This window comes from Mastigoproctus giganteus, chromosome 1 (assembly GCF_048544385.1).
Source record: "Mastigoproctus giganteus isolate SK-2022 chromosome 1, ASM4854438v1, whole genome shotgun sequence".
Classification (NCBI taxonomy): Eukaryota; Metazoa; Arthropoda; class Arachnida; order Uropygi; family Thelyphonidae; genus Mastigoproctus; species Mastigoproctus giganteus.
This window is the reverse complement of record NC_143575.1, coordinates 215,695,877-215,711,624: the sequence shown is the minus strand read 5'-3', so window position 1 is coordinate 215,711,624 and position 15,748 is coordinate 215,695,877. Positions and strand designations below refer to the sequence as shown.

Below are 15,748 nucleotides of genomic sequence, written 5' to 3'. Positions count from 1 at the left end.
TTTCGTATTTAAAAGTCAGTAAAATCACTGAAAAAGCAAAATGATGCTTTACCATGCATAACCCACATCCTCTGCTGAATTTCAATGGGTATATATATCTTCAAACAGTTCCCACAAACCTATATGGCATACCTACATTTTCTATTCAAACAAACAAAATGTAAGTATGCCATAACTGAAGCCCTTGCTTCAGATATGGCATACTTACCGACCGATGCTTCAGCCCAGAGTTGAGAATACTATTTCTTGTAAAACATACTTCATCTGTAACCAGAATATGCCTCAGAAACTAAAGATCACATGTACATATGTTTGTTATTTGGTTTTTAGGAGCATTAGCAACTAAGGTCATATTGCTCCAGGATATGCGGTGGTCATTCCCTGACCTTTCTGCATCCTCCATATTTGTTGGTGATGGGCTCGAACCCCGGTCTAATCAAGAAGCGTGTGCTACGCACTGCTGCTCCTTCCCACCTGGCTATGGAGGCGCTACATGTACATAGCAAAATGAGTCACTGACAAAAAGTCTGCATTTATTCATATCTTGTGGCAACAATTCTTGTACAGATATATTGTGAACTGGATACAACTGCTATTCATGTAATGTCCTTCATATGCTTGCAGATGATATATTTGCATGCCCTTATAATTTTCTGGTACTTTTGATAGGAGATACTTCAACAACAACAGTATTTTGCTCTTCAACATTTGTAGTTCACCTCCCACTACTAATATTTATACATGTCTAGTGGCAACATTCTTGTATAGGCATATTGCGAAATAGATACAACTGCTGTTCATGCAATGTCATCCATATACTTGCAGATGAACTCATAATGGTCTCAGTGTACCTGTTTCTTAAAATAATCTCTTAAGAGCAGCAAATAGTTTATGATTTGGTACTTGTTGGGTTGAAAATTACCTGATGCAACTGCAAGCAGCAGCTATGGAATTCTTATGAACTTCGCCATAAATTAAAATCATATCAGTTAAACTCATCAAAAATAAACAGATTTATAGTATCTCCCATCTTAATTTCACAAATGCGTATTGTGAAATTAACAACCTGAAACTCAAGCACAACCTGTTGCTTGAGTTTCAGGTTGTTGTGCAACCTGAGACTCGAGTAACAGATATGTTGTTGTTGTTGTTGTTATTTGGTTTTTAGGAGCATTAGCAACTAAGGCCATATTGCTCCGGGAATATGCGGTAGTCATTCCCTGACCTTTCTGCATCCTCCGTAGTTGGTCAAAGGCTCGAACCCCGGTCTAATCAAGAAGCATATGCTGCTCCTGCCCACCTGGCTATGAAGGCGCCAACAGATATGTAGTAGTAGTAGCAGTGGCATGTGATGAAAGAAAGCAAGTGTATGAGCTTATGCAGCATCAGCCAAAAAAAAAATTTCACACAACGATACCATTCCCTCTAAATGTTTGTCCAGTTCCTCCTTAAATTTATTTAACCTATCAACTTCCACAACAACAGATGGAAGTTTGTTCCAGCAATTAATCACCCGCTGGCTAAAGACAAGTTTCCGCACATCTATTCTACATCTGTCTTTTCTTAATTTGAATTTATGCCCCTTAGGTTCGTAATCTGAACAAGTGGAAGAATCCCATCAGAATTCAGCATGCTCAACCCATTCAAGGCCTTATACACCTCAATCAGATCACCGCACAGGTGCCTAGTCTCCAGCCACTGCAATTTGCAGAACTTAAGTCTCTCTTGGGAAGAGGATCCCTTCATTCCCCTCACCAATCTTGTTGCCCTTCTCTGTACACGCTCAAGCAAATCTACATCCTTCCTAAAATGAGGCCTCCAGACCTGTAGCGGTACTCAAGGCGTGGCCTGACCATTGCCTTATACAGAGGGATAATCACCTCCTTTTCCCTGCTAGCAAAATTCCTATACAAGTAGGTCCTGTTTTACGATGGTCCATTTTACAACTTTTCACATTAACGACTGTTTCAAAATATTATCTGAAAAAATTGAAAATAACAAAAAAAATCACAACTCAATAACACGCTGTAGCAACACCTGCAAGTCGAAACACGCACTAGGCGTTTCTTTTGTTTTTCGTGGTGCATTGTGGTTAGAATGATAGCTATACCAAGACTTATTATTATTATTAATAGCCATATTGTGCAAGGAAGCACGAGGCTTATGCCGTACCAGGAAAAAAAAAAATTCCCAAGTTACCCTGAGAGAGAGAGAGAGGAATCACCAAGAAAAGTAGAAGGGAATCACCAAGAAAGAGAAGAATGATATCCAGCTGAGTACCCTGGGTGTGCCAAGCCCATACTCACCAGATGTGAGCCCCGGGGTTCTTTGTTTACATTCAGTATGCCACATTCGTTTCATTGTGAATTTTCCCTCAATTGTTAATGGGTTACACAGCGTTATTTCTCATTAATAATAATTTTTGTGTAACCATTAGCTCTAAGTGTAGGGCAGTTTCTGTGCCAGGGGGAGCCAAAAAGAGTGTAAAACTAACAATTAAGGAGAAAATGGATGTGATCATCATATGGAGTCTGGTGAGCATCGGTCGGATGTTAAGGCATTGAGTTTAGTACCTTCTACTGTATCAACGATCATGAACAATGTTGATAAAATAAAGCGTACACACACACACACACACACACACACACACACACACACACACACACACACACACACACACACACACACACAGGGATAACAAGTGTGTCATCCTCCAGAACAACTTATTCATGCAGTGAGACAATGGAAAAAATGGAGAAATTGTTAGTGTTGTGGGTTGATGATATGAATCAAAATAACATTCCTGTTACACAAGTGGTAATTCTGGACAAGGCAAAGTCATTATTCGGTGAAATATGTGAGGAGTCTGGTAGCACTGAGACATTTATGGCCAGCAAAGGGTGGTTTCATCAGTTTAAAAACTGTTGTAAAATTCACAATGTGAAAGTGTCTGGTGAGGCTGCTAATGCTGACATTGCAGTGGTGGAAGAGTATCCTTCCGAATTTAAACGCTTAATAGACGAAGGCAACTACCACCCTGATTTAGTTTTTAATGTGGGCGAAATGGGTAATGGAGTCATCACTTGAGTAAATACATACTCAAGTGATGACTCCACAGGACCAAAATAAAATTTTATTTTATTAATTAGTTTATATATAAGTATAAATAAAATGTTCATTAAATGTTTGAAATGTTTAATTATTTGTAAAGAACAGAAATATTAGTGCATACTTGGAAAAATTTTAGGAATTTTGGAACCTATCTCATTCAATTACATTATAATTTGGTCTTGTTTTATGACTTTTCATTTTACAACCCTGTTTTGCTGGAACCTAACCATGTCATAAAACGGGTCCTTCCTGTATATCATTAACAAAAACCCATGACCTGCCCTGGCAGGCTGTCTGCATTGCTCAGAAAACTTCATATCTGACTGCTGTTGTTATTTGGTTTTTAGGAGCATTAGCAACGAAGACCATATTGCTCCGGGGATATGCGGTGGTCATTCCCTGAACTTTCCGCATCCTCCGTATTTGGTAGTCACAGGCTCGAACCCCGGTCTAATCAAGAAGCGTGTGCTACGCACTGCTGCTCCTGCCCACCTGGTAGCCAATGAGACTTGTGGCAGAGAAGAAAAATGCATGGGATGCATATACAGCAGGCCCTTGTTATAACGTGCTTCGCTTTACGCTGATTTGCTATAACGCTGTTCTTATATTATAACCCATATCTGACTATAACGTTGTCACAAATCACTATAACACTCTTTTACAGATTGCATTTTTGGCATATTTAACGAAATCGTTTCATTTGATGGAGTCGATAGCTTGAAAATTAATAGCAAAACAGCACCGAAACGTTTCCCACGCTAGGTGAAATTTTCTCGCACACTAATTTAATTGCAGTATAGTGACTTGTTACGTAGTTCTGAGATCAACATTTTAAAAAATGATCAAGTATATTGCTTGCGTTATATGCATTTATCCGAAGTCTAGTCATCACTCAGTACAGTATTATACATAGTGCATAACGGACATTTTACCCGAACATTGAATCATAATTAATGCAACCAATGCAGTTACATTTTTGAAGAGTTAATAATGGCGGATAAGAATGAAAATGCAACAATGTCTGGATGCAGTACGAAGACTATAAATGTAAGAAAAAGACTGAATTTGAAAATTAAATTAGACCTTTTGAAGCGAATCGATTCCGGTCGACGACAAGCAGATGCGTGCCATAATTTAGGACTGGCAAGTTTAACTGTAAGAACAATTATAAAAAATAAAGAATTAATTTTAGCAGCAGGAAAGACAGCTGTTCCACTGCAAGCAACTAGGGCTAGGCCAGCTATTAGGATTGAAGTAGAGAGACTTTAACTAATTTTATTGAACATAATATCCAATGCAGAATTCAGTTAAGTTAAATATTATAAAATAAAAAAAAGAAGCAAGAGAGAGATTAGCCTATATGATGATCTGAAGAAAACTTGCCTAAAAAAAATGTGGAACCATTTAAAACTAGTAACAGCTGGTTGAATAGATTTAAAATCCAGGGAGAAGCCGCAAGTGCAGATCAAGGAGCCAAAACTTTCAAAAAAAAACTTGTTAAAATTATTGATGAGGCGTATTATGTGTTATACTTCTCAACAAGTTTTTAACATAGATGAAGCAGGACTATTTTGGAAACTAATGCCTAAAAGAAATTTCATATTGAAAGAATAAAAAAAAAATGCTATTAAATATTTTGACCGACATTTGTGCATCTTTTCACTATCATTTATTATTGATTAGGAAATATCCTATGGCACTGACCGCAACTCACAAATACATATGTTATCTTATGGAAATGCAGCACTCACTTAGCGCTCCGTTTGTCCGGAACGAATTATCAGCATTAAGCAGGGGTAACCTGTAAATTATCAGGAGACACAGATGCCTATGGTAGATATAAGATAGTAGTAGTAGTAGTAGTAGTAGTGACACATGATGCAAGAAAGCAAGTGTAGGAGCTTATGCAGCATCAGCCAAAAAAAAAAAAAAATCACACCATTCCCTCCAAATGCCTGTCCAGTTCCTCCTTAAATTTATTTAACCTATCAACTTCTACAACGACAGATAGAAGTTTGTTCCAGCAATTAACCACCCGCTGGCTAAAGGCAAATTTCCGCACATCTATTCTACATCTGTCCTTTCTTAATTTGAACTTATGTCCCCGTAGGTTGGTAATCTGAACAAGTGGAAGGATCCCATCAGAATTCAGCGTGCTCAACCCATTCAAGGCCTTATAGACCTCAATCAGATCACCGTGCAGGTGCCTAGTCTCCAGCCACTGCAATTTGCAGAACTTAAGCCTCTCTTGGTAAGAGAATCCCTTCATTCCCCTCACCAATCGTGTTGCTCTTCTCTGTACACGCTCAAGCAACTCTACATCCTTCCTAAAATGAGGCCTCCAGACCTGTACGCAGTACTCAAGGCGTGGCCTGACCATTGCCTTATACAGAGGGACAATCACCTCCTTTTCCCTGCTAGCAAAATTCCTATATATCATTGACAAAACCCCATGACCCGCCCTAGCAGACGGTCTGCACTGCTCAGAAAACTTCATATCTGACTGCACAATTACTCCCAGGTCTTTTTCATTTTCTACCACCTTAAGTGTAGTACCACACAGTTGGTACGTTTCTCTGGGGTTACTTCTACCCATATGCAGTACTTTGCATTTGTCAAGGTTGAACTTCAGTTGCCACTTCTTAGCCCATCTGCCCAAATTATCTAGATCCTGTTGCAGTAGCACACTGCCATTACTGTCATTAACAACCCTGCCAACCTTTGTGTCATCTGCAAACTTCGACATTAAGCCTGATATACCTTCATCAATATCATTGATAAATACACAAAACAACAGAGGACCCAACACCGAACCCTGTGGGACTCCACTAATAACATTAGTCCACGAAGAGCAGCACCCATTGATTACCACCCTCTGTCTTCTCCCACTTAACCATCCTTTTATCCATTGTAGCAACTTACCCTTAATACCATTCTGCTCCAATTTGTACAGTAGTCTTCCATGCGCAACAGTGTCAAAAGCTTTCCTGAAATCCAAGTATATGATATCAAAATTATTTTTTGCATCCAGTTCCTTTGTGACCACATCATAATAACCAATCAAATTTGTCAGACAAGGCTTTCCCTTAACAAACCCATGCTGTGTTTGAATTATTGCTGCAGTCTTGTCTAGATGATCCTGCAATGCATCTTTAAGTCACAAAGTCACAAAGGAGGTTAGGCAAAGAAAGGTAGATTACGAGAAATCTTTGGCAAAGGATACAAAGAAAAACAGTAAAGACTTCTTTACTTATGTAAACTCTAGAAGGAAGGGGATAAATCAGATTGGTCCACTGGATATCAATGGTTCAATTGTTGATGATTCTGCTTATGTAGCTAACAAACTGAATGAGTATTTTGCATCTACATGGGATCCTCGTTATCCGAAGATAATTGGTTCCAGAAAATTCCACTTAAAACAGGGACCAATTTTCGTAATGTTTATTATTTAAATAAAACTAAATGCAGCTAGGCATAATATTTTAAGAGGTTATGATTCTATATCTATATAATATCAGTGTAGATACACCATAGACAACTCTTAAAGAAAAACTATGATAGTAGTGTGTAAAGCATCACTGAAATGACGCTTTACACACTACTATTATATTGTGCTCATTCTTCACGAGTTGCCCATGTATTGCACTACCTCGAATAAGTAATGCTTCACTAATAGATAATACTATTGTTACTTATTCCCGGTGGGCGCCACCACGCAGATGACACTGTTTTAAAGCTAGTTGGCTTTTCATCAGTGGGTGGGCAGGTACCCTGGTGAATTGCAAGTGAAGCATTACTTATTTAATGTAGTGCAATATATGGGCAACTCATTGTGAAGGATGAGTAGATATGGTGTATCTACACCGATACTATATAATAATTTTTATTATGTACTTGTACAGAGTAAAAACTGGATGAAGGAACTGAAAAATTAGAAAATTATTTTATTAGATATTTTTTATTATATTATGTTACCCAATGTAAGGTTAAGTAAAGTTTATTGAAGTTACACTATTTTTCAGTTGTATGAATAAAGAATGAATCCAGAGTTTTGTGTTTTTTTTTTTTTTTTTGTCGTATTTTTTCAGATAAAATTGCATCGTAGCATTTAGTTATGTCTTTAACTTCATGCGTGCTTAACATTCATTTTATGATCAGGAAGGAGATCATTCTCACAAAAAATATTCAAGTGGTTGGTCAATTTTCTCAAGGGAAAAAGCTTTAATTTTCTAATCCTCATAACTGCGGGGACTCAGATAATGAATACTCGGATACCGGGAATCCCCCTGTACATTCACACATGACGAATTCTGTAGGGAAGTGGAGGCCAGAAGCTTATGAAACTGTAACATGGAGTTAAATGATTTTTTAATAACTGAGAGCAAAGTGGAGGAGGAATTGCTAAAGTTAAACATAAGGAAGGCACCTGGGGTGGATGGGATCTATCCAGTTTTATTAAAGGACGCAGCAAAGGAAATAAGCAGGCCCTTACTCGTGATTATGAGAGCCTCCTTGGACTTAGGGGAATCCCTGGACTGGGGATGTGCAAATGTATCCCCAATTCACAAAGGAGGATCGAAAGGTGACATGAGTAATTACAGACCTTTTAGTTTAACATCCGTTCTGGGAAAAATAATGGAGTTACTGGTTAAACAAGTACTGCAGGATCATGTAGACAAGACTGCAGTTATAGTTCAGACACAGCATGGATTTATTAAGGGGAAGTCTTGTCTGAACAATTTCATTTTATACTATGATGTGGTCACAAAGGATGCAAAAAATAATTTTGATATCATATACTTGGATTTCAGGAAACTTTTGATACTGTTGCACATATAAGCCTATTGTACAAGTTGGAGCAGTATGGCATTAAGGGCTGAGTGGAAGGAGAGAGTGGTAATCAGTGGACACTGCTCAGTGGACTAATGTTATTAGTGGAGTTCTCTAGGGGCCATGTTGGGCCCACTGTTGTTTTCTGTATTTATCAATGATATTGATGAAGATATATCAGGCTTAATGTCCAAGTTTGCAGATGATACCAAGGTTGGTAGGGTTATTAATAACAGTAAGGATGTTATGCTACTGCAACAGTATCTAGAAAAGTTGAGCAGATGGGCAGCAGGTGGCAATTGAAGTTTAACATTGACAAATGTAAGTACTGCACATGGGTAGCAGGAACCCCAGAGTAACATACCAACTGTGTGATACTACACTCAGGGTAGTGAAAAATGAAAAAGACCTGAGGGTAATTGTGCAGTCAGATATGAAGTTTTCTGAGCAGTACAGACAGGCTGCAAGAGTAGCTCATGGGGTTTTGTAAATGATATATAGGAATTTTTCTGGCAGGGATAAGGAGGTGATTATTCCCTTGTATAAGGCAATGGTAAGGCTACACCTTGAGTACTGTATACAGGTCTGGAGGCCTCATTTTAGGAAAAATGTTGAGCTACTAGAACAAGTACAGGGCAGGGCAACGAGATTGGTGAATGGAACAAAGGGTTGCTGTTACTAAGACAGGCTTAAGTTCTGCAAATTGCAGCGTCTGGAGACTAGGCACCTGAGAGATAATATGATTGAGATGTATAAGGCATTGAGTTGTTTAAGCAAGCTCAATGCTAATGGGGTTCTTCCTCATGCTCAGATGCTGCACCTGAGAGGGCATAAATTCAAATTGAGGAAAGACAGTTGTAGAACAGATGCGTGGAAATTTGCCTTTAGCAAACTTTCATCTGTCATTGTGGAAGTTGGTAGTTTAAATAAATTCAAGGCTGAACTAGACAAACTTTGGAGTGAATGGATGGGTGAAATGGGAAGGGTTTTTTTTTTTTTTTTTCTGATGCTTGCTTTCTTGCATCATATGCCTTTAGTAATGCTAATGCTATAGACAGAGCCCCTAGTGTAAATGCCTCAAAGTATGGGAGAATCACATAATATCTCTGTTCCTGATGTTCATAGTGACAATTAAAAAACAATCTGTTATGGCCATTATGTGTTGAAAATAACCATTGTTTTTGAACAAGTACAGTTTTCCATAGCTCTTCCAATCTAGAATTATCATCACAAATAGTGAAAACTCTCCTGACATAGGAACAATGACACCTGCCTTCAGGTGAAAGGGGCAGTTACACAGAAAATGCAGTGTTGTCTGTGGTTTTTTATATCAGGATCTCTCTCTAGAAATATTGGTTTCCAGGTAATTAAGATTTCCAAGAAGTTAAATTGATAGCTGGAGTTTTTTTTTTTTTTTTTTGGTAGTTGTTGACGCATCGGCTTCTGTGGCCATAGTGCACCTCCCAAGGTTTTTGCAGTACTTTGATCCAAGCCCGAGGCGGGATTCAAACACGCGACCTTTGGGTTGCCAGGCAGGCACTTTACCCACCTGGCTAGCACGGTGATAACTGGAGTCTATCAAGTTTAAACTTGAGAGTGAATCAAATGGATAACAATTGTAAATAAAATCAAAAAATTTATCAAGGAATTGTTCCTTATGTTGCCTGATTGAAAATACATCATCAGAAAATTGTACCCAGACTTCAGGTGGATTACTGAAGTTACTTAGGATGTGTCCTTCAAGATTGCCCATGAACACATCTGCAATTCTGGAGGAGAGGAGATTACTTACACTGAGGCTACTCTTTTGTTGGCACACCCCACCACTAAAAGAGATATGCAGCTGGCCAGCTTCAATGATCATCCACAGCCTATGTGGGTGGCCAGCTTCAATGATCATCCACAGCCTATGTGGGTGGCCAGTCTCAATGATCATTCACAATCTATGTGGACGAGAAGAAAAACTAACAAAAATTGCTAAGGTAAGTTTCATCTTTTGTTTTCAATTGATATTTTTAATTGATATTATTTAAAAAACTGCAATGAATTCCTAATTTAATTATTGTTAATACTGCTATTATTTATTTGTTTGCCCTTTTAACTACCATAATTTTTGTTATTATTTAACACTTCATCTTTTGTAACTTTTTTTTTTTTTTAGCTACTATTTTTGTTAGGGCAGAAAAACATTTCCCAGGCTTTAAATTTTTATTTTTAATTTTTAAGATTCCCTCTTTAATATGAATTCTTATTTAGTTCTGTTTAAATTTCAGTACTTGACATTTTTCCACCCTCTTGCAGTGGAGGGGACAAGGCAACCTGTTTGTTATACTAAATCTTGCGATGTGTCCTTTCATATATATATAGAAGACTTCCACGAAGGCTGGGACAGCGTATATTTCGTTCTTTTAAACGAGATGTCAGGAGCAGTACATTGGATTTTGTTAGACCCAAATCCCTTAACCATTGATAAATATATTAATCAGAAGCCTGTTCAAATAGATTGCCACATTTCTCTAATCGTCAATGCTTGCAGATTAGGGAAATGTAGCAGTCTATCTGAACAGGCTTCTGAGATGTGATCTCAATAATTCTGTTCACCAATTTTGTCAAATGCTGAAGACTGTTCTCTGGAAGGTAGATTGAGAATTGCAGATCTTCACTGTGGGAAACCAGAGCAATAGAGGATGGTAATGGAATAAGCCAAGAGCTTTTTCATCTGCAGACTTTTTAAATTTCATCTATCTACCATATAAAAGTAGCAGTCATCGTGATGGTTTGCGGGCTGTGCTCTATATTTTAGGTATAGCAAAAGGCATACACTTAAGACTACCATGAAACCATTACTCTAATATTGACCACAACTTATCTTGATCCCCTGATTAGGTATTCCAAAGTAAGCTTTATATGCACTGCAAACTTGGTGCTACTGACAATGTTTGGTTCATATGGCTGTTAACAGGAGAGATGGATTATAATTAAACAGAATGGATTCAAGAATATTTGCTGATGCTATCAAGGCAGTGGTAGTTGAATTGGAAACTGCTACCCTGGGTGGGGGGTTTACACAGACTAACCAGATTAATAGCATCAGAGGTGTAAGTGACTCTTGCACTGCCTCCAATGGGACAAAGCAGCAGCAGCCTGGAACATAAGATGTTAGGCCTTATGTTCACAAGGCTTGCTGAGGGCCTCATGGAACAGAAAATACATGGGTTGTGTAAGGGTTATTAATAAGAGTGAAAACAGGTGCACATAGAGGGTGTCTCAAAAATATTGGTACAAACATTTACGGGAGGTAGGTAACATCTAAAGGAATGTGAATCGCACGGGAACCCATAACCAGAAACGTCAAGGGAAAGTAGTAGCAGAGGCACAAGAAGCAGAAATGACACAAGACGGTAATTAGTGGCAAACATTTCGTTTGCCACTAATATTAATACTGGAGCACAAGATGGATGCATTTCATGATGTTACAACAGATGCTTGAAGGTTCCACCGTGAGACGCAATGCATGCGTGACACTGACGCAGCTTGGATTGGCTGACACGGTCAAACACACCTGGAGTTTCTTTGACAGTAGCAGCAGCGCAGACGAGTCTCACCCCGAGATCCATTTCCGTCTCCACAGGCGATTCATACACGATAGATTTGAGGGCCCCCACAGAAAGAAATCAAGGCTCAATAAATCAGGTGAGCGTGGGGGCCCAGGCAACGGGTCCACCATGGCCAATCCATCAATGCCCAAAATGCCTGTTCGAATGGTCACGAACAGACCTTCCATAATGGGCAGGTGCCCCGTCATGTTGAAACCAAATGTTGCGTCTCACATTTGCTGGAACATTGTCAAGTAACCCTGGTAGAACTTGTTCAAGAAAGATCCGATATTTAGTGGAGTTCATGCGGGATGGTAACAGGTATGGGCCGACTAAGCAGTCACCGACCATACCTGCACACACATTTATTGTGAAGCGATGTTGTTCCGCATTGGGGCACACACCATGTGGGTTGTTGTGAGCCCAGACATGAGCATTGTGCTGATTGAATAAGCCTTCCCGAGTGAAGTAAGCCTCATCCGTGAACAAAACATAGGCTGGAAAATTCAAGTCTTGAACACTTTCTTGGAGAAACCAGTGTGCAAAAGCCACACATGCAGGATGATCGTGGGGGAGCAGTAACTGAACCCTTTGGAGATGAAAGGGGTGTAAGGAATCGTGGTGCCAGACATACTGTACACTGCAACGAGACACTCCTAAGGCAGAGGCAACGGCACGTGTGCTGGTAGTAGGATTATTCTAGACGACATTCAACACACTTTCTTCCATGGCGGGAGTTCGCGTCGAACGTGGTTTGCCCACACTACTCCTGTTACCTCTAAATGACCCATAATCGCACAAATTTTTATGCACACACGCAAACAAACGGTGGTCTGGTACGTGTCTGTCTGGGAAGCATTCTCCATAAATTCGTTGAGTGGCTCGTCCATTGCCCTCTGCTAATCCATACACTAGATGCATGTCTGCCAGCTCACAGTTTGTATATCAATGCATGCTCTTCGTGCGGCGACTACTGCTTGAATGAGTAAACCAGAAATTTTCCCTCTCGCGAACTGATGAACAGCACCGTGTATGGACTTACGGTGACATTTCCGGTTATGGATTCCTATGCAATTCACATTCCTTTAGATGTTACCTACCTCCCCTAAAAGTTTGTACCAATATTTTTGAGACACCCGGTATACTTGCATGTATACTAATGCTAGGAGTACAGTAAATAAATCTGATGAATTTGAAGTACAGGTTATTCATCACACATCAATATTGTAGGGATATCAAAAACATTATGCTACTCAGACACAGGAATGCAGAACCGAATATGGTAAGTACAATGTACAGTAAACCCCCGATATTCACGGTATCTGTATTCGCGGTTTCATGTATTTGCGGTCGCTGATTTAATATAAAATGAAACCTAAAAAAATGTGAATTTTAAATCGCCGTGAACATTTTCCGCTATAAAAAAAACATGGCGGAATCATCTTTCCCGGTCAAAACAGCACTCAGTTGTTGCAAAATCGCAGCGTGGATGTTTCTCGCTAATCTTTGTTCAGTATGTGCTATGCGCTTGTCGTGGAAGGTTTCGTCATTTGCTTTTAATTTATATGCTTATAAATTGAATAAATTTATAAATGGTTATGCTTACTGTTTTGCAGTGTGTTAGTGTAAACACACTTTTTCGGGTGTATTAACAGTAGAAAGTGACTTTACTGTGGACAAATTCTTTTCTAACCCCTACAAAAATATGGCTACGAATAACAAGGGAATTGTGAAAAGATCAAAGAAGGTGATGACATTAACGAGTAAAATTGAGTTATTAGACAAAATTTCTAATGGTGAAAGTGTCTCGTCAGTGGCAAAACATTATAAAATCAATAAGTCAACGGTACGATCAATCAAGAAATCGGAAGAAAAAATCCGCCATAGTGTCCGTGAAAACACACTAATTGTTTCAAAAATTTGCTCTGTAACTCGTGATGTTAAATTTAAAAAAATGGAAAAAGCTTTAAATCTGTGGATAGAAGACCAAACTCAAAATAAAATTCCCTTGAGTTCACTCAACATTTGTGAAAAAGCAAAACACCTTTATCAACACTTTAGCAAAACTGGTGATAGCACTGGTGGGATAAGTTTTTTAGCTATAGCAAAGGCACTGGATTGAAAGATTTGTTTGAAATTTCTAATAAATATTACATTTAATATTAAATTGCTTCTTATTTTCATTTCAATGCCTTATGCTTGCATTTCACTATGTACTGTCTATATACATAGTCATATTATGAAGGTACATATAATACATATATAGACAAAGTTTTAGACTAGTTTTTCTTATATATTTCATACTTTGTAACGGAACCCCTTTATTACTATGGGAGCCATAACTCAGTATTCGCAGCATTTCTCAGGAACGTAACCCCCGTGAATAGCGGGGGTTTACTGTATAAAGAAATGACAGACAGGATAGGGATGGGGAGTTATGCTTTTAGTTAAGAAGCACATAGAATGTAAGGAAGTGCACATGTTGAAGTTTGTAGATGATACAAAGGGTGGCAGTAATCAAGGTAAGCTACTGCAAAAAGATCTCAAAAAATTAGGCAGATGACCTGAGAGATGGAAACTAAAGTTTAACAGTAATTCTAGAATACTTACCAACTGTGTGGTACCACACTCAGAGTAATGAACAACAAAAATTACCTAGGCGTAATTGTGCAATCAGACACAAAGTTTTCTGAGCAGTATAGACAATCTATTAAGGCAGCTCATCAGGTTTTGTCAATGATATACAGGAATTTTATACTATATAATTTACATAATTACCTCCTTATGAGGGATAAGGAGATAATTATTCTGCTATATAAGGCGAATGGTGAAGCCACATATTGGATACTATATACAGATCTTGAAGCCTCATTTTAGGAAAAATGTGGATCTGTTGGAACAGGTGGAGAGAAGAGAAATGAGATCAGTGAGGGAAACAAAGGGGTATCCTCACCAAGAAAGACTGCAGTTCTGCACCTGGAAACTAAGCATCTGTGAGGAGATTTCATGGAGGCGTTCAAGGCTTTGAATGAATTCAGTAAACTTCAGTTGATGGTATCCTTACTGTTGCTCAGACAATATACACAAGACAATATGCACAAGTTAATTTTTTTACTGTATACCCAATTATGTCCATTCACAACGAATTATATTAAATAAATTCAAAGAGACCAAATTAATTACTGACACCATTAAGGATTTTTTTTTTACTGTTAATATGAACACTTACTCATCAAAACTTTTCTGGTGATCTTCCAGCATCAGTTCACTACAATGAAGGCAGAATCCCTGAAAAAATAAAGATTTTTCTCTTTATTTAAATTGCAATATTAAATTCAGGGTGAATATAAAATAACTTTCCATGGTGAATTTAAGTATTCACAGCCTCAATCCAAAATTTTGATATCCCTCCCTTCATTTTCAATTATTACAGTATCTGAGAAATAAAATTACTAACAAGAGTTATTAAAGTTTTCTGAATCATTACAGAAAATGTCTTCTAATTAAATATTTAAATTCTAATAAATTCAAAGGCTGGATTTTATAAACATGGTTTCAAGAAGATCTGTAGCCAAAAGATACAAGGATTTAAATTAGGGTTCAGAGGCCATTCAATATCAGAATTCCAGCCAATGAGATTACTGCCAGATGCACTCTTGAGAACAGCAGTTACCCCTCAATAGAAATTAGGTGGCACTCCATCTTGCTGGAATATGGTTCTATCAAGCAATGCCTTGTTTACCTAATTTAGGCAAAACAATGCCTGACAAGGTCCTGGTATCTTTCCTCAGTTACTGTAATAGTTTTGAATACTTCCATTAATAGCATCCATAAAGAAATATGGACAAATCAAAAATCTGTGACATAAACCTGTTAAAAAACATAACAGTGGTACATGTTCTATGAAATACCGCATTTCCCCATGTATAAGACACACCTTAATTTTGGGGCCCGATATTTGAAAAAAAAATGTATTACATAAAGTTATTGAACTCAAGTTTTATTCATCATAAAATTCATACAACTCATCACTGTCAAAACTCCCATCGATTAGCTTGTCCTCATCTGTGTCTGATGACGAATCACTGTCTTCATATATTGCCTCGTCCTCAGTTCCATCTATGGCATTTGAAATGCCACACTTCTTAAATGACTTGACAACGATCTCAATCTTGATATTATCCGAGGATCTTTTCACCCAAGTACAAACT

The 15,748-nt window shown here is 38.2% G+C and overlaps 1 protein-coding gene across 1 annotated transcript in view; it reads right to left on the bottom strand.

Moving 5' to 3' along the window:
* Window positions 1-15,748, bottom strand: part of LOC150091517 (uncharacterized) — a 205,968-nt gene that overhangs the window by 96,413 nt on the left and 93,807 nt on the right. The window contains exon 6 of the mRNA XM_090368744.1: window positions 14,767-14,825. Within this exon, the coding sequence (XP_090224870.1) occupies window positions 14,767-14,825 (59 nt within the window). The remainder of the gene's footprint in view (window positions 1-14,766; window positions 14,826-15,748) is intronic.